The sequence below is a fragment of the Ceratotherium simum genome, chromosome 36 (assembly GCF_057802395.1).
Source record: "Ceratotherium simum simum isolate JZ-2026a chromosome 36, ASM5780239v1, whole genome shotgun sequence".
NCBI lineage: Eukaryota > Metazoa > Chordata > Mammalia > Perissodactyla > Rhinocerotidae > Ceratotherium > Ceratotherium simum.
This window is the reverse complement of record NC_141935.1, coordinates 27,601,167-27,621,498: the sequence shown is the minus strand read 5'-3', so window position 1 is coordinate 27,621,498 and position 20,332 is coordinate 27,601,167. Positions and strand designations below refer to the sequence as shown.

The 20,332-nt window shown below is 38.2% G+C and overlaps 1 protein-coding gene across 6 annotated transcripts in view; it reads left to right on the top strand.

Annotated features, from left to right (window-relative positions):
* RGS7 (regulator of G protein signaling 7) overlaps nt 1-20,332 on the top strand; it is a 607,861-nt gene that overhangs the window by 509,650 nt on the left and 77,879 nt on the right. For all 6 annotated transcript variants that reach the window (XM_087424463.1, XM_087424464.1, XM_014794685.2 and 3 more), the window contains 3 exons: nt 12,068-12,132; nt 13,030-13,106; nt 13,231-13,312. In XM_087424463.1, coding sequence (XP_087280589.1) covers nt 12,068-12,132; nt 13,030-13,106; nt 13,231-13,312 — 224 coding nt within the window. The remainder of the gene's footprint in view (nt 1-12,067; nt 12,133-13,029; nt 13,107-13,230; nt 13,313-20,332) is intronic.

The window sequence follows — 20,332 nt, the reverse complement described above, 5'->3', positions numbered from 1 at the left end:
TCCTGAACCATTGCTTTTCCTACTGCACCCCCTGGTCTCTCCTGGGACATCAGTGAATTGGTCTTTCCACATCCATCATCAGGGGATCAGACAATAGGCAGAATATGAGTCTAATGTCCTGAGAGATTCAGCCAGTAATTTAGGATGTCAATCTCATCCTTCTGGCTATATGATTATTTTATAATGTTCTGCCTGTATATCTCTCCTTTTATCTGAGGAACCAAGAAAATGGAGTGGGGAGGAATTGAGTTCAGATATCCAAAAGTACCATTCATGACTATTTTAGTCCAGATTCACTGGACACAGATAAGTCATTCATTTGAAAGTTTCATAGCCCTTTGGAATTACAGTTAGGTTTCATGTTCCTACTGGATGATTTATTGAGGTACTCTTGGAAAAGGGGCTGACTCTCAGAACCTATTGCTTTGTTTGATAAATTTATATAGGAGAAAGAGAAATTAAGAAAGCTTGACCTACTATTATGGGAAATTTACTTGAAAGTCAGTATTTTAATTAAAACAGTGGTTCAGAAATGTCATGATAAAAGTTAAATTATAGAGCCAGCCCTGATGGCCTGGTGGTTAAAGTTTGGCACGCTCCACTCCGGCAGCCTGGGGTGAGTTTGCTTCCCAGGAGCCAAACCACACCACTCATCTGTCAGTTGCCATGCTGTGGCAGCAGCTCACATAGAAGAACTAGAAGGACTTAGAACTAGAATATACAACCATGTACTGGGGCTTTGGGGAGGAAAAATAATAAAGAGGAAAATTGACAAGTGTTAGCTCAGGGCGAATCTTTCCCAGAAAAAAAAAGTTAAATTATGATATTTCTTGTTATGCTACAATTTGAATAATAGATATAGTATTGGTTTAAATATCTACTAAATGCTATAAGCAAAAGATGTAATAATGCTACATATGAAAGAATGAAAAGTTAGGAGATACCATAGATAACTAACAGAGCCTCTGCAAGTTTTGTAGAGATCTTAGTTATTGTAGAAAATATTCATTTTAATCACTGCTTTCCAACAGAGGGAGTAGGACACAATCACATACTGTCAATTTTTGTTATTCATAGTGGGTATGTTCTATAACGTTGACACAAATACTGAATTTGTGAATACTGAACCCTTACTCCTAGGGAAAATACAGGGTTAGGTTTTTCCCAGCCTCTGGTCAGAACATTTTTGCCAATTGATTGAAACATTCCTTGTTTTATGTGTGTTTCTGTTGAAAGACATCTTATTTCATATATATTTTTGATTAACACTGATCTCACAACCATAGCTCATGCATGAATGAAGTTTATCTAACACACACATCTTCTCCAAAAGGCACATCACAGCCTTCTTGCACTTAGGAACTCTAGACAGCACTTAAGCACTGTGCCCGGGGGCCATTTTAAACACAAAAATGTGGTAATAAATAGATGACATAAAGGGCATTGTTTACAGTATGTGGTCGAAATAAGAAGGCAGAGCGTTGCCTCGTTCTCCTTGGCTGTGAACGATCGCATCAAGCCACTCAAATTTTTACCGCTCGTCACTAGTTGTGAATGACCATGAAAGCATTGTGAGTATTGATGTCGGGGCTACAAATAAATGTTAGCAATAGGCAGATTTGCAAATATGGACTCAACAAATAATGAGGATTAACCACATAATTTTTTTTTTTTTTTTTTTTTGTGAGGAGATCAGCCCTGTGCTAACATCCGCCAATCCTCCTCTTTTTTTGCTGAGGAAGACGGCCCTGGGCTAACATCTGTGCCCATCTTCCTCCACTTTACATGGGACGCCGCCACAGCATGGCTTGCCAAGCAGTGCGTCGGTGCGCGCCCGGGATCCGAACCAGCGAACCCCGGGCCGCCGCAGCGGAGCGCGTGCACTTAACCGCTTGCGCCACCGGGCCAGCCCCCTAACCACATAATTTTTAAGGGAGACAAAGTAAATTTGGGAAGAAGAAAGAATCTACAGCAACATAAGAAATTACAAATTGCCAAAACTCACGAGCCTTAGGAAAGCTTCTAGGAGCTATATGCTATATCTACAAAGGAAGATGAATTAAATGGCTCTGTTTCATCTCCTTAGCAATTGAAGTGGTTGGGGAAGGGTAACAGACATACAGTCTGCAATGTAATTTATGGATAAATGCACAGAGAGCCCAATTTAAAGTAAGTAAAGATTCACAACGACTATATAGTGCTTACATTTAGGAGCGACATTCTCAGAATTTAAGAAAATGGATCCGTGTAGGAAACAAGACTCAAAGAACAAAAGCTTCGTCCCCCCGGAGTTGTCAGCCCTCTCTGAGGGCCAGTGTGGGGTTTCTCCTTCATGGCTGCTGCCTTCACATTGTGTGTGTGGTAATTATCTGCTGTGTGAACCCTCTGATCGCCTACTTGGGAGTGGACTCAGGCTCTCCGGGTTTCACTGTTACCATCGATTAAATAAAGATAACAATACCTTCTTTCTGAGATAATTGATTTAAGAGTCTGGAGAACATAATACATGTAAACACCTTAAGATGGAACAGGGCTCATGGTAGAATCATTAGGTGACATTTCGTTTTCCTGAAGGAGGAGACAAAAGTCCACAGCTCTAATTTTTTCATATTTAGAGTTCTTGGCTATTATTCCAGAGATGTCCTGGAATTTTTTCTCCTTAAGACTAGACCTTCAAGGCAGACATGTGAAGATTTTCACAGTCCAAGTGTTCAGTTACCATAGTAGATCTCTCTTACCTTTATAAATCTTCTCTCATCAAGGTATTTGATCCCATACGGTAATGAATACCTGCTTCTACTTTATAGTAACACAGTCTTCATTACTAACATATATCAGAAAATTAAATAACAAAAATAATTTTTAATGTATTCTCTACTTACTTTTCTGCTAAGATTTAATTTCTCGCAGTTAGTGTTTGAGTTGCTATTGAGTCATAAATCAAAAAAAATAATTTCCTAACTTATTGTTATTCCTCACTTTTTCATTTCTATAAAATGCATTCCTAATGGTTAAATTGTTAAATGAATATTAGATTTTATAGTACTGTATTAACATTAAATTTAAAATATCCTCAAGGAATTATTTTGGAAATTCGGTTTTTAAAGAAGATAATTACGTCTTTTCTTTAGAGTGAAATTAAGGATAATTTCAGTTTATGTTTTTAAAAAATCCAAAAATCAGTATGGTCCTCAATATATGTCCATTTAGCATAGATATAGTTACAAGATATATTTGCATCTTGGGGTAGATGTAAGAAATAACAAACACATAGGGACAGAGATTGGATTGGTGGTTACCAGAGGGGAAGGGGGGAGGGAGGAGGGTGAAAGGGATAATTCGGTACATGTGTGTGGTGATGGGTTGTAATTAGTATTTTGGTGGTGAACATGATGTAATCTATGCAGAAATAGAAGTACAATGATGTACACCTGAAATTTTTACAATGTTATAAACCAATGTTACTGCAATAAACAAAAAATTAAAAAAAAAAAGAAATAAGAACTGGTTTACACACCACACTTCCCAAAAATTTTCCAAAATTGCTTCCCCTGTCCGTACATGGAATAAAAAGAAAAGAAAGCAAAACTAGAATAGAATGAATCCTTAGGATAGTGTGGAAATTAGAGAATGATGGCACACACCACTCACTTGAAAGATGCATTTTTTCTGGAATCCATAGAATTCAGCAAATGAAAGGAAGATGGTGATATCAGACTTATAATTTCTTTTCTCAAGAAGTTAGGACAGCTTTCCAGAATTGGATGAAATTCTGACTAATCCCATTAATGATTCCCAATATCAATACATGAGGGCTGGAGACATGAGTAAATCTTGGGAGGGCAGAGAAAGGTTTGCCCCATCTGGGATCTAGGTTTCTTGGGCTTAAACACCCCACCGGAAAAGACAGTCCTAGCCTCTCCTGAAGTTTGGTACCTGACCTAGAGTCCGTAAGGCAGCACAGGCTCTCTCAGATATTTGGGGAGCAAGCCTAAGAGCAGAGGAGAGGAAGTGGGAGAAGAGCAACATAGTCTCCTTGAAGGATTGTTGGTCCTGCCAGCCAACATCCGGAACAGAAAACCCAGGATTATCAGCATCTTTTTCTAGCTCAACTTCACCAGTGAGTGGTCTCCCTCCAAAACAAGTGACCAAATGCCAGAGGAAACCAGAAATAATAAGGGCAGCCACCATGGGTGATATCTTTCCTTTTTGGAGGATCTGGGCTGTGATAGAAAAGTTTCAGCAAATTCAGATTTTAAAAAATTATGCAAAGAGAAAATTTCCTCACTTTAATTTTCCAAGACAACAGCTCTCTCTACATGCCCTCCAGGATCTAAATTATGATAAAAATAGTTTCCAAATGGAATGCGAATACTATAATTAATTTTTAAAAGCTATAACAGAGCATACAATAAATTCTAGCCACTAAAAAAAATTAGAAGACAGGAAGGAAGGAAGATATGTTCATTTCTTCATCATTTATGGAGGAAAGCATTGGGTAATGTTTAATTTCTGAGATTAAAATTCAAGAAATATATATTTAAGCATTTATTTAAACATATAGAATGGTCACTAATGGAAAAATAACAAGTTTTATTGTTTCTAAATTATTGAAGGAGGAATTTAAAAAAACATGTAACAAAAAGTAGAAAACAAAGGAATTACAATCAGAGAGAGAGAGGGAGGGAGAGATGAAGATACAAGGAAAGGAATAACAAACACAACTGTTATAAGAATGAATGTAATATTTAAGTTCATCTATTCGAAGAACAAGTATCTAGGGGCCAGCCAGGTGGCGTAGCAGTTAAGTTCTCAAGCTCTGCTTCGGCGGCCCAGAGTCCGTGGGTTCGGATCCCGGGTGCGGACCTACGCACCACTTATCAAGCCATGCTGTGGTGGTGTCCCATATAAAGTGGAGGAAGATGAGCATGAATGTTAGCCCAGGGCCAGTCTTCCTCAGCAAAAAAGAAGAGGATTGGCAACAGATGTTAGCTTAGGGCTAATCTTCCTCAAAAAAAAAGAACAAGAATCTTTAGGTTAGGTCATAAATAAAACCCAATAATATCTGTCTGCAAGAAAGATAAGTAAAACAAACTGACTCTTCCAGTTAAAATAAAAGGTTAGGCAAAGATATACCAGGTCAAACAAGTAGAAAATGACACTAGAAGTTGCAATACAGATCCAGTGAAAAATAATCCACGGTTCACAGGATTAAATAATGGAGCCAAAATAGTAAAGGAGACATTCCATAGAAATATTTTACATTCAAATCTGTGATATGAACACTAATGGAAATATAAGAAAACAGATACAGAAACAGAATGGAAGTGCGGGACATTAACACACCTCCCTCAGCCAGACCGGCAGAAGATCCAGTTTGGCATTAGGGTGAGGATATTTGTGCATCGCTGGGTAGAAATTTGGCAGTGTCTTATAAAATTCAAACTGTACCTGTCACACAAACTCCCAAAACCAATTCCAGGAATATATGTTAATCGAAACCTTTACTGAATCATTATTTGTAATAGCTCAAAAAAAAAAAAAGAAAGTATGATCGCACTTATATGTGGAGACTTAAAAAAAAAAAAAGCCAAACTCATAGAAAAAGAGATCAGAGGCGGAGGTAGGGTGGGGGAATTGGAGGAAGGTGATCAAAAGGTACAAACTTCCAGTTATGAGAGCAACAAGTCCTAGGGATGTAATGTACAATATGATGACTATAATTAACAGTACTGTGTGGTATGTTTGAAAATTACTAAGAGAGTAAACCCTAAAAGTCCTCATCACATGGAAAAAAACTTTTTTTTTTTCTTTTTTGTTTGTATCTATAGGAGATGATGGATGTTAATTAAACTTATTGTGGTAATTGTTTCACAATATATATAAGTCAAGTCATTATGCTGTACACCTTAAACTTATACAGAGCTGTATGTCAATTGTATCTCGATACAACTAGGAAGAAAATAACAGAAAACAACCTAAGTATTTAATAATAGGTGTTTGGCTAAACAATATGCACTACATTCATAAGATAGACTACGGCAGTCAAGAGAAACAAACTATGGAAAATTGCCTAGTTACATCTCAAAATGTTATGTTGAGTAAAAAAAAGCAGGTTGCAGAACATGTACCGCGGATGCCGTGTATATATATACACACATATGGAAATAATTTGAAACTGTAACTACATGTATAAAATTTAAAACTAAATCAGTGCTTGCTGAAGTATACTCAATGTTATCTGTATTATTTGTTAAGCTTTTTCCAAAAAGCCTGGGAAAAATGTATCTCCTACATATATACCTAATATTAGTTTTTATCTCTGATATATAAATGAGCCTTTAGTCTTAATAAGAAAAAGTCAAATCCCCCAATAGAAAAATTAGCAAAGTCACGAATAGCTAATTAACAGAGGAAAAAATTATTCAAATGATCAATAAACATGTATCAATGTTTTCCCTCAACAAACATGTTTTGAGCATCTACTGTGTATCAAGTACTCTTCTAGGCAGGAGGCTACGAGGGTGAACGAAACAGGGAAACGTCTCTGTCCTCACGGAGCTGAAGTTCTAGCGGAGACGGCAGGGGAAGAAAAGAAGCTAATCGGCTAATCACATAAATGGACACGTAAATTACACGCTAGTAGCTAAAAAGTTGTGTGGAGGAAGAAAGTGGGAAAGGGACTGGGGAGGCAGGAGGGAGACATCACTGAGAGAAGGTTAGTTCAGCCCTGAGGGCAGAGCTAGAGCTTTCCAGAAAGAGGGAAAGGGGCAGAGGTCTGGGGGCACCTCTGGTGTGTGACGGAGAGTCAGAGGATAACGTTATCTCATCTCATCAGGAGACAAGGTCTTCGGCTTTTACCTAGAATGAGATGAGATGGGAAGCAGTTGGAAAAAATGGAGAGTTTGAACGCAGTGACAATCTGGTTTAAGTTTTAACAGAGTAACTCATGGCTTTGCTGAAAATAGACTCTCCAGAGTGGCAGAGGGTATGAGACACACTTGTATCTAAACTTTATGGAATTTGGTTATAAGGATCAAAAGGCTTGGAAGGTGCATACTCCCTGACTCAGCAATAACACTTTGCAGAAATAGAAAATTTCTAAAAAATGAAGACATACACACATGCATACTTTCATGCATACACACATACCTGCACCTATGTTTGCAGAAGTATTAGTATATATTAGCAAAATGATGGACGTAACCCAAGTGTCCAACAGTAAGGGTTCATTTAAATAAATTGCTGTACATCTTGACACTACGTTATCATGAAATAATTTTTAAGAATATTACAGAACAGCACTGATTTATATGAAAAGTTAGCCACAATATAATATTAAAGAAAAAAGTTTATAAGACAGCATATATAGTACAGTTTGAGCATATTTGAAATAAATGTATGAAAATAAATTTTTGATATAATTACAAATATTCATGTGTATATTTGTGGATTTATAAGAAAGGAAAAATTCAGAATATAGACCAAAATAATGACAGAAATACAATTATACTAATTTTTTACTTTAATCTTTATATTTTTTCTGTATTGTCTGAACTTTTATAATGAAGGATTAAGGGTTTTAAAAATTAAATTATTTCAACTTTGAGGTAAAACAATTTGTATTCATCATTTTGAATGATGATATAATATCTCATTGAACAAATATTCATGATTTCCTTGCCCCTTTCCCATGGGGTTCCTATACTCCATGTCATGGATGCTTAAGTCTCTTTGTTTTTCTCGTTATTTCCTTGGATTATAGTCTCAGAGAAACAAGTATGGAACCATGGCCTATTAAGGCTTTATTACTCATTGTCAAACCCTTTCCAAGATTTCCCCTGTTTACATGCCCACCAGCAGTGTTGTTTTACTCTTCTGTTGCCAGAATAGGTTATTCTTACTCTGTAACATCCTTGCTGTTTTGATGAGTGGAAAGTGATTTTTGTAACCAGATGTTAAAATGGAAGTCCAGCCAAAACATTAAGTGGATCAAGACCAGATGTGAAACTACTGTGCTAGATGGACACACTTGTTCACAGTAGTTGCCATCAGCTCACATTGAGGGTATTAAAGGGTAGACGTTGGCTTGAAGACTGATTTTGTAGCTGTTAGGATGTTGGGAGTCATTACCTCCACCAGCCCTGAGTGGAAGGAGGGAGCAGAGGAGGGGCGCCCCTCACCTCGAGCCCAGTGAGAGAGACCTCAAGGGGCTTCTGAGAGTGCTTGACAGGAGTCACCCACCCCTGGGGACACAATGGACCATGAACTTCCAGGCTTCGGAATTACAAAGGACAAGAGAGGCTGTCTAGGTATGGATGGAGGAGTTGAAAGGGAGGTGGCTGTGTTCTGTGGCCTTCTTTCAGGGCAAAGAACGCGTGAATGTTTCTGTTAGTAGTGATTTAAGCCATGTGCCAGACAGTCTTGCCCTAGAAGGCAGCCTGGAGGGGCAAGCAGCATTGTAGAGAGAGGCTAGAGGTATAGCCCAAGAGCTGTGGCATTGATCAGCCCCAACAAGGGCACTGCAGGTGAAAGATCTCCAGCAATGGCGGGGAGAGGTTCTCCAAAGCATCCACAAAAGGATGGTGAGAAATACAATAAGCTTTAAACGTCTGCCAGGTCCAGAGAATGGTGATGCTAGATCACCATGGTAGGATCAGCCAAGGAAGAACCTCAGCAATCCCCTTTCCTCTCCTTCGTTCCCATCCTCCAACCCCTGAAGGACTAGAAGCCTTGGTTAGCAATACTTGGTGGGGGGCACAGAAGAACAAGGTGGAGAAAGAAGCCACTCACACTTCTTTCATCCAAAGGAGCTGGGGACAGGCGAAAACCTCAAGACTTTAAACCAAGCTTGGAGTTTCAACAATTACTTGGGATGGACGTTCTCATTAATAAATTGGGACTCTTTGAACTACCCGAGAGTGACAAGCAAGGCTGTGGAAGCTGCTTGAGCTCTTACTCAGGGACAGGGGAAGAATTGGCCCACAAAGCAAACTTTGGAAGAGAAAAAATAGAGTTGCATTATGACAGTATGTGTGACATTTGTATTCCTTTGGTTGTACGTAAATATTTTTCAAATATTTATTTGGCAATTGTATTCCTAGTCTTTATGAATTATATTTGTGTCCTGTCTGTATTTAGATATCGGGATCTTGGTGATTTTCTCACTGACCTCTGTGATACGTCTCCATGAACTCTTGTCATGGACATCGGTGTTTGCTCAACAGACTACTCCACCTTATAGAGCTTAATGAAATAAAATGGAAAAAACTAACACCAGCATTCACTTTCTATTCAGTTAGACGCGTGAACCAGGAGCTTTAACTTTTCCATCTAAATTCTAAGTTGTAGTCAGGCCAAATTCTATGCCTTTACTACACAGCTATTTTAGCCAGAGTAGCACTTAGGCTTTCTCAAACTTTCTTCCACTTAGTGGCATAGCATCCTATTAAATTACTTGTGTGTTTGACCCTCTAAGCCCTTAAAATTATCTCATTATGGTCTCCCAGAAAACTACTGCAGAGAGATATATTTAAAATTGAAATTAAAACCTCGATAATGGAAAATATCCTAAGTAGAACTCCAGAAATGGCTTTTTTAGTTGATCTTTTCAATATCTGGGCAGTGCAGAAAAAAATTCAAGGTCTATGTTAAAAACAGTTCACACTTTATATCTGGGCCTAGGTCCGTAGGCAACATCCTCTACAGCACTTTTGATGCCTAAATAATTAGAGATTGGCAGAAAAACACTTGGGCTGAGCCATAGTTTTGACTATGCCTAACTACTCTCATTTAGTTTCAATCTTTGATAAATTGGGAAATTTCTCAGAATTGAAACCTTCTTTCATCTACTTGGACCTCCTTCCTCATCCACGTGCAGCCCAATGCTGATACTTTGTGCTGATAAAGAATAGAAGTATCATCTGCACCTGTCGACATACTGTACTCTCTAGACTGGATTGGTGAGGGTTGGGCCCTTCCAGGCACGACCATATTTGCTCTGCTTTCAGCAGTATCCAGAGTACTCCCTACTCTGCTAACCCAGCCTTTTCTCTTCTTTCTTTTTACCAAAGAGACTGGGAGAAATCGCTTAAGTTGATTTGACTTCTAAATAGTTTCTTTTGAAAAGGTCCTACTCATTTATTCATTCATTCATTCAATAAATGCATGTGAAACAACTCTCTACTTGGTGCTGCCTGTCCACACCTTCATTGTGTTTCCTAGACAATTAAAGAAAAATTGCATTCTAGGACACCTATATTAAAGGATGCATAACTTCCTAGTGAAGAGTCATCTAAAAAATAATCACCCTGCTCCTGCTTTTATTCATTAGTTTACCTAATGAGGTTAGAAATATGTTTCCCAAAAGGGGTCTGATTTTGAAAAGAACAAAGATTAGATGACCAGAATCAATAATGCAAGTAAAGGCTAATCCAGGAGGAGACATGGAGGAGGAACAACTGATGGGCCCCTTAGCTGGGGCTTGAAATTTGATTAAAGGTAACTCTACAAGAAAGCTGAAGTTATTTAATTAGATATTTAAAAAGATTCAATCTTTCCCTCGTGAAGAGACACCCTCAGGGGTATTGCACATACGCTATGATCTCTTTTACCAACTGCCAAGAACATTTTAGGTATTTTGTGAAAATTACAGTGGCCTCTACAGTAAGAGTTTCTTCAGGAGTGAGCGCAAACTGTGGCCAATTAGGAAATTAACACATCATGTCATTTTTGTTTTTGATGTTTGACTTTTACTAATTTTGAAAATGAGTCATTTTGAAAATTACTAATTTTATTAAAAAAATAAAATTACCATGGTAGGTTGTAGAAAGCTGTGTTCTGAAATCGCATCCTGGGTTCTTACAGTTTGTAGTAATGTTAGCATCATTCCACGGTTGGCGCCCTCCTTTGCCCTTGATCTTCATATGGGAAACCTTAGAAGGCAGAAATTGGATAAATAGCATCAATGTTTGCAGTGGTCTCAGATTTTCTGTGTAAGGTATTTCCTCAGTGATTCCAGCTAGACTTCATTATCACAAACTGAGGGTGGTACAGCTTAGTGCAAAAGCGGTATTTATAAGGTGTCCCCCAGAGCCTGCCTTACGAAAAGTAATATTTGAGAGTCCTCATCTGGTGGATTTATTCAGCATCTAGAATATATAGTTTATCTTGAATTTTATGAGACTCAAATATTATATATTATGGAAAAATAACAAAAAATATTCTGGAAATCGAGAGTGTACCAGAGGGCTCTGAATGTCTTGTTATTGTCGTAAGAGTCACTAATATTCCTGAAATAACTGAAGAAATTTGACTGCTCGATGGCAATGCTGCTGTCACCATCCTCCCTCCCTCTGTCACCTATCCCATAAATCTGCTGCCCAGATGGACTCTCCCTGGCAGCCGAGGAGACTAAGTCCTCAGGAAAATGGAATTAAAAGGTAGTCCCATTGTAGTTAGGTAAGATGTCGTACTCTTGTCTCTCCTTGTGACAAAACGATCGATCGATGATGGTTCCTTGTGAAACGACACAAAGGAGATGCCAAGGAGCCTTCAGTTTACATTAATAGAATCTTCCTATTGATAGAAGAATAATTGAATGTGCCAGTAATGATTCCCTCTTCATGCAATTCCCTTCTACAAAATGGTGTTCTCTGTGTATAGAACACCATTCTCTGTGTATAGAACACCATTTTGTAGAAGGGAATTGCATGAACTGTGTATCTAGATGTTTAAGTTCATTTGATGTCTTATTTAAAAGGTTTTTTCCCCCCTTTATTTTTTGAGGAAGCTAAGATCGTGACAACCATTTAATAAAAATAAAGAAATGGCTAGCAAGTTTCTAAACATGCCTATTATCTTATAACACCATAAATACGACTACGTTTGAATTTCAGTAATAACGTTACAAATTATTTATTTTTGTCAAAAAAAAAATAAAAATAGAAAATTACAACTGGGAAAAAAGTGGCAAAAACCAATATGTCTTGATTGGTAATAACATATTTTTATTTTTAGTGTGTCGGGGTTGATAAGCATGTGAGAAATGATTGATTTTTCCCCGCAGCGGTTTACCTCTGCAAGAGGACAATGCAGAACAAGGCGAGGCTCGAGCTAGCAGACTACGAAGCTGTAAGTACCAAGGCCTTCCTGGCAAAGACAGTCATAAAATGAATAGGAATAAGGCCTGTGGTCATTTCTGGGGACTCTGTTAACTTTCTACCTTCATAGATTTTAAGGGTCAGATTTCCAGGGATCAGGCAGCATAATAAAAATAAATCCCTGACTTTCTTCCTTCCTCAAATCATTCACATTGAGGACGGTGAAATTCTAAATACACAAACTTGGAGTAGAAGGGGGAAGCATACCTTATTTGCTAAAATTGACTTAAGTATAAAATCTTTAGATACATTCTACATATAGTGGAGATATCCAAACTTAGAGAATTAAAGAGCATTTACACCGGGAAAATGGTTTTTGCAAAACCTTCAAGTTGGTCACCATCAGCAGATAAAATCAATCTGATGTAATTTGTTCAGATGGCTGCTCTGTTGTGAATGACTGAATTTGAAGCACTTTCTAGAAATGGGTAATAGGCTGCCAAGGGTTTACATTATTGTCAAGAACTGGATAGACATTGGATCAATAGTAGAAACGTATCCCTTTCCTGTGCCTCAGTAAAATGGCCACAGAAAATGGATTAGTCTTGAGCACTTTTTTTATACAAGGTCATCTTAGTATTTTAGATTTTTAGTTGTGTTCTCTAGAGTCAATTATTGTAATTGACTTTATAATTATAAATTATATTATAATTTATTATAATTATAGTAGGTTTTTCTGTTTCCTCTGTGATTGTTAATATGAGGATTAGTTGCATTCAGTGAGCATGACTTCTCGTTCAGAACCAGAGTACACTTACTACTTTAGAAATTCTACACCTGTTTTCTTGACAAATACGTGCGGTAGATAAACTAGAAGGGAGTGGTGAGGATGAGAACCAGAGTATCTTCACCTGTGGTGTATTTTCAGGAGAGCCTGGCCAGGCTGCAGAGGGCGTTTGCCCGGAAATGGGAGTTCATTTTCATGCAAGCAGAAGCACAAGCAAAGTGAGTCCTTGTGAGTCTTTTGGAAGATTTGCTCAAGTTGGGACCTTTTGTCCAGAGAGGCACTACAATTATTATCTGTATCACAAGAGGCACTACTTATGATTCATTGTTACGATGTTGACAGAGTGGACAGGAAGAGAGACAAGATCGAGAGGAAGATCCTCGACAGCCAGGAGAGAGCGTTCTGGGACGTGCACAGACCTGTGGTAAGCACACCAGCGTTGTCTCCAGTTCATAACCTCAGCCTTTGGAAGGCGAGGAATGCCCTGAGAAAGTGAGAGAAGAACCCCATGGCTTTTCCCGAAGTCTCGGTGAATTAGTTAGAAAAGATTGCTGCTTTTGTGTGAGATGACCAGAGTTCAGTAGTGTAATATCTAATTTATAAAACTATGCATTTTTCCACCATGACGTCACTTGCTCACTCTCGACATTTGAGGTGCTTAATGCTTTTATACCATTGAAAGCAGGAAGACTGTGACGAAGCCGTTTTGCATGGCTTACTGTTTACGTTTTTCTGGATTTATAGTAAAAGAGTAAGTCAAAATGTTGTTCCTCCCCTAATTTTTTTTTAAAACCTATTAATAACCTGCTTTGGATATCAGCTTTCACAGATGAACATTTTATTTTTTTATTTTTTATTTTTTTGATTTTAATTTTTGTTTATTGCAGTAACATCGGTTTATAACATTGTATAAATTTCAGGTGTACATCATTATACTTCTATTTCTGCATAGATTACATCATGTTCACCAGCCAAATACTAATTACAACCCATCACCACACACATGTGCCGAATTATCCCTTTCGCCCTCCTCCCTCCCCCTTCCCCTCTGGTAACCACCAATCCAATCTCTGTCTCTATCACAGATGAACATTTTAAATGGCTCAGATTCAAATCAGCTCATACTTTTAATGATGTAACTTGTCGTTGGATCCACATACAATAACTTAGCTGGTTTTCTTACATAATGTTAATCATGTGACTCAGAGTAACGAATAACGAATGTCCTTGATTAATACCAGAAAAATTTCAGTAAGAAATTAAACAATGATTATGAGCATTTATAAGGAAGGATGTCTAATCCCATATATTTCTTTCTATTTTGATGCTATATCTTTGTCTTCTATGTATTTCTTTAAATACAGACAAGGCATTAGGGAATAATATTTACATAACTATTATTAGAATAAATAACAGGTTCACAACATGAGACAAATCAAAATTGATGAGAATACCTTAAAATTTTCCTCTCAGCTGCCTTCAGGGTCAGACTAAAGTAGGTCTGTTTTCCAAAGGTTTGTTTATCTATATGTATTTCAGTTTCAGATAGCAATGCAATTGTTAAATTCTTCATTGAATTTTTCTCTCTTTTGAATTCACAACAGATTAGAATTGAGTCTTAACTGGCTTTCTTATTCAAAGTTCAGCTTGAGTTTTCTTGCTCATGGTGAAAAAGGATTGTGAGGTCACGTGCATAAGTATTGTAAGGATATGAAGTAGGATTTTTGCTTGTTGCTTGTTTGTGTTTAGCAATCTCTAGAAATTGGTCAATACATTATGTTTCCATGGTTATCCACTTTATGTCCATGGACATCTGGTGGCCCATCTCTAGCCTCATTCAACTTTGATGGTCCGCGTACTCTTGGCAACCCGAAAAGACACCCTCCACACCAGCTCCCCTGCACTGCCCACATCCGTTCCATGGCAAAGGCTCATGCTCTCAGAGTGTGTACATTGATCCCACCTCAACATGCTCCCTGTCTCCATCACCTGAGTGTTACTCAGCCGGTCCCCTGTCCTCTGTGTGCTCTGTTGGAGGCAGAACCTGTTTTTAGTTGTTTTTTGCACTATCTAGTGTGAGTCAGGCTCTGGTCCTCTGTGTCCCCCCAACAGCAAGGAGCACACATGCGTGCTCTCCAAGGGGTCCCCCACTGCGCCTCTCACTAGGCTTCTGATTAGAAATTCATCCCAAGGAGCATCTGGAGGCAGAAACCACCCTGAAGCTATTGGCTCCACCTCCCATATTCAACTTGTAGATGCTTATGAGGGGCTTGAAATGAGCACGTTGTGCAATACTTGGTCATTGCTTGTTTCCTAAAGGAAAAAAAAATAGGCTTCAGGTTGTCTGTGTGCCTCTGAAAATGGCACTGCCTTAATCCAACTCTTCCTCTAACTATTCGTTTTTCTTACGTTACAACTTCATGTCTCATTGGCTTTTTCTAAAAAAATTTAAACGTGTTGAAGTGGTCTCAGGTGCATATGAAGTGCTGACATATCTGGAGGCCATGTCAGCCACACAGGTGCGCCTTGTATCTTGTTTTTAGAGTTCTGGGTCCTTAGTGAGGGTTAATTGATAAAGATGATGCTGGCAGGGACATTAGCACCAAGACACTCCCACAGGAGCTTTTAATGGCTGTTTCCTCAGCAAAATACATAAGCTATATCTCTATTCATTGGCCATAGTGTTAACTAAGCAATGACAAAGAGAGCTTTCTAAGATAACTATCCCTTTAAAAAAACATGATATAGAGAAAAACAGCAATATTGTGATAGTTTCTGAGGATGGCTATGCTTCTGTGCTTATCCCTAGAAATTAATTCTGCAGCTGTCATAATGAACTCTAAATCAATATATTTAGAGCTGAAGTCTTGTATCTCATGCTTAAAGTTTAATAGCTATTTCTATAGCTGAGAGTCTGCTTTATAGTCTGTTCTGACTGTGGTGGTAATGGAAGACTCTTTCTACCCTGTGGTGGTCATCTTATAAAATTTATATGTCTTCCAAACAGAATCAATGAAGCCAAGTTTCCCATACCGACACCAAATTTTTTTCACCCAAGCAACCTAGAATCCTACAGTATGTACAGGAAAATATCAGACAAGATCTCTAACAGTCCAGAGGTTTATCTGGGATATGTGGGGTCTACCATTGTACATCATACCTCACAAGCAGATATCTCAGTATCCACGAGACTGTCCAGTTATGTGCTGGACATAGTTTAAGTCATGTCAGCCAGTGACCAGTGGCCAAAGTGAATGGGGAGACCAGTGGCAGAGTGGGAAGCACGTGGACTTTGGAGTTTGGCAGACCAGGGTCCATCATTTACTAGGCTCACCTTGGACAATTATTTACCCTTTCTGAGACTTAGAAGCCTCATTTATAAAGTGGAAATATACCGACCTGGCAGTGTTGATGTGAACATTGAATGAGGTCATATGTGTAAAGACAGCTGGCATGTTACCAGGCATGTGGAAGACAATCATTGTTCAACTTCCTTTGTGAAGAGATGCAGAGAGGAACAGGAAAAAGGATAACAGGCAAAACTGAAGGTAACAGCAGGTCATGTGAAGGAGATACCTACACATTGTCGGTTTCACCAATGTCTACCCATCCAGTGGAATGCAATCAAGGAGAATCAGAGCCTTCCTTTTTAGTTCCAAGGTCCAACCAGAATAATTTCTGAGACCACTCCCTCGGTAGTCTCCCTATCGCTTCAGCCTCATGATTCATTTGCATATACCTTGCATCAGATGGGCTGATCTTAACGGAATGCTGGGGTTGTTATCTTGGTGTTGACTAATTCTCACCTTCTTCAGTGGGCGCGTTTTCCTCACCACTGGTCCAAATGTGGCTGCTGCTGTTCATTGACAGTAATTGCTGATGTCGAGGCAGCTAATCTGTGGGATCTGGCTCTTAGTATCTCTCTTTTGTTTTCGGACTCTTTGTTTTCCGTACACTTTCCTTTTTTGTTTAGGCCTTTATTCTGTAACTTGGACTCTGTCTTCTAGGTTTAGGCAATATGAGAATTACAACAACGTGACCTTCCTTGGTGTTTATCGGCCAGTGTACTTGGAATGAGTCTGATAGTCTCGACTCTCCTCTTCAAAGGGATTATTCCCTACCCACCTGTGGAACTTTTTGAACTGTCTGGGGAGTAGCCTTTGTCCCCAGTGTTTTTACTTAAGTGTGTCTGTCCTGGATCCATCTGCCAATGCAATGACCTAATCACTGTTTCCTTCAAAAGCCATATCTGAACCTCATGGAACAAAGCATACCTCAACATGTCACCCTTTCTAAAACATGCAACATCATGTAATAAGACCATTTGTTCTATATCAGTATGTGCCAGACATTGTGCTAAGGCCAAGCATAAAAAGTTGATTAAAACATCGTCCTTAATTCCTAAAACTCACATCCAGTGGAAGCATTTTATGACCATAGTCACTGACCCAACAAGGTAGGTGTGGCTGCACCATTTGTTTTCTGGGGGAAAATACAGATGGCCATGGTATTTACATGGCTTGCCGTGTACACACAGCTAGTAGTGGCACAGCCAGGCCTGGAACCAATGTATCTCTGACTCTGTAGTCTGATTCACAAAGGAAGGGAGCAAAGGGGGAGTAGGTGGCTCCAGTCCAAGGAAACAGTTGTAGCAAGAGTGAGAGCCTCATTGTATGCATCCATCCTGCACAAAGAAAGGATAAATAGTTAGGTAGCAATATTCAATGTATGGCATATACATGTTTATAGAGGTCTTGTTAGAGGTATATTTTACTTGTATATTTTACTCTGGGTTTTTGAATATTCTTTTTTCATTCCTTTTGCTGTTTTCAACAGCCCAGAGTTCAGGGCATCTTTCAGACATTGTAAGCTACACATCCCTGATCTAGGGGAACCCAAATCCCATATAGAAAACCCCTCTCAGGATAGTTAGCCATCACTTCTGAGCCTTTTGGCTAAGATCAAGTGTAGGATAGTTAGCCAACATGCATCCTAAAAGGCTACTTCCAACAGTGTTGCCCCAATTAGTACTATCTCCTATATTTAGGTAAAATAATCTTGTGCAACCTATAGACTACATTATTTCAAGAATGATCTAAAATTTTTATAAAGATACAAATATATCTAGTTTACATAAATTATTAGTATGTGAAAGAGATTACAAAGAATGCCCTTATTTTTATTTGGGTTTTGAAAAAGACTAATTATAAAAATATGGACTAACCACTGCCAGTTTTAAAAGTCTAGAAATGGATATTCCCATTAAAATAAAAAGCTCTCTACTCAAATGTCACAGATTTATAACACAATTTCATTGAAGGACTTTTGAGTTATGTAATTCTATTTTCCTGGATTGATTTAACTTCATCAATATATAAAATATCTTTGTTTTCAAGATCCTGAAATGGAGTTATCCTAACAATATTATTTGCAGAATTTTTTTTTTTCATTTTGTTTTCTCTTGTGCAATCCCGTTGTTAAAGCTTTCAATATCACAGAGAACAGTTAATCCTTATAAAGCTTCTATTAATTCGAGGAAAGGTGATCTGCTGCATTGCATTTTGTTTGGTTTGCTTTGATTTGATCTGGTTTGACTCTGGCATTTACTTAATCAAAAATGGGTTGGAAGCCGTTAGCCGGAAGTGTTGTGGGGAAAGGGAGAGCTCGAAAGGCAGCTCAGAATCTTTAAAGTATATTTTTACAAAATTAATGTAAAATATTATAACTTGTTACATGAATTTATACTTAGAGATGTAGAAAATAGATGTAATATGATTTTACGTTTTTAAAAACTATGAGGTCACTTAACACACTATAATCATTCAATTGCACTTCATACCTTTACGAAAGAAATTTAGTTTCTCTAAGCATGTCCATGTTTACTCCAGAAAAAAAGAAAAAATGTTATAACATTGAGAAGGACTCTTTAGTCATCAAGGAATCCAGATGGGATTGCCAAAAACTAACTACTCAAGAAGATAGTGGGAGAAATACTGTAAATGGTAGTAAATGTCAAAATTAATTTGGGATTTGAGTTGATTTGTGTATTTAATGTTTCAGTATTCTTATGAAGCCCTTCAAGGGCTAATGCATTCTTAGTTGTTATTAATAGAATTTTAGCAACTAGTTAAATTGAAGTAAAAATTCTGCTTGTCACAGTGCTGAAGGGACTCCATTTCGGAGTTTGTGCCCAGTTCTAGAAACCATACTTTCTAAAAAACATGGCTGAACTTGAGTGAAGAGGTAAATGGTAAAGGGAGAAAGTCAAAAATAAGAACAACAGCAACAATTTGTGAAATTGTTAAGGATATTAGTGACTCTGAGGATGAAAGCACCCACGGAAGGTGGCCTTATATTTTGGAAATGTTATTAGGTAGAGTGGGAATGAGGCTTAAATTCTTCTTCCCCATGTTGGATTCTGCATGACCAATGTGAAAATGACTGGAAAGTCAGATCTCAATATAAAAACTACCCAGCACCATTCTAGCACTTTTCTAGCACCATTTATGGAAAAGACTGTCTTTTCTCCATTGAGTATTCTTGGCTCCCTTTTCAAGTACTATTTGACCATATATGCATGGGTTTATTTCTGGGGTCTTGAATCTGTTCCATTGGTGTATGTCTCTGTTTTTGTGCTGGTACCATATTGTTTGTTTGCTGTTTTTTTGTGTGTGGGAAAGATCAGCCCTGAGCTAACATCCAGCCAATCCTCCTCTTTTTGCTGAGGAAGATTGGCCCTAAGCTAACATCCATTGCCAATCCTCCTCCTTTATTTCCCTTTTTCTCCCCAAAGCCCCAGTAGATAGTTGTATGTCCTAGGTGCACATCCTTCTAGTTGCTGTATGTGGGAGGCCGCCTCAGCATGACTGGACAAGCGGTGTGTCGGTGTGTGCCCGGCATCTGAACCCAGGCTGCCAGTAGCAGAGCATGTGCACTTAACAGCTAAGCCACGGGGCTGGCCCCCTGTGCTGGTACTATACTGTTTTGATCGCTACAGCTTTGTAATATAGTATGAAATCAGGAATGTGATGCTTCCAGCTTTGTTTTTTCTCAGGATTGCTTTGGCTATTCGGGGTCTTTTGTGATTCCATGCAAATTTTAGGATTGTTTTTCTCTGTTTCTGTAAAAACTGACATTGGACTCTCAATAGGGATTGTGTCGAATCTATAGATGGCCTTGGGTAGAATGTACAATTAACAATATTAATTCTTCCAGTCCACGAACATAAGATATCTTTCCATTTATTTGTCTCTTCCTCAATTTCTTTCATCAATATCTTATAGTTTTCAATGTACATATCTTTTACCTCCCTGATTAAATTTATTCCTAAATATTTTGTTTTTTGATGCTATTGTAAATGAAATTGTTTTCATTTCTTTTTCAGATAATTTGTTGTTAGTGTTTAGAAACACTACCCATTTTTGTTTGTTGATTTTGTATCCTG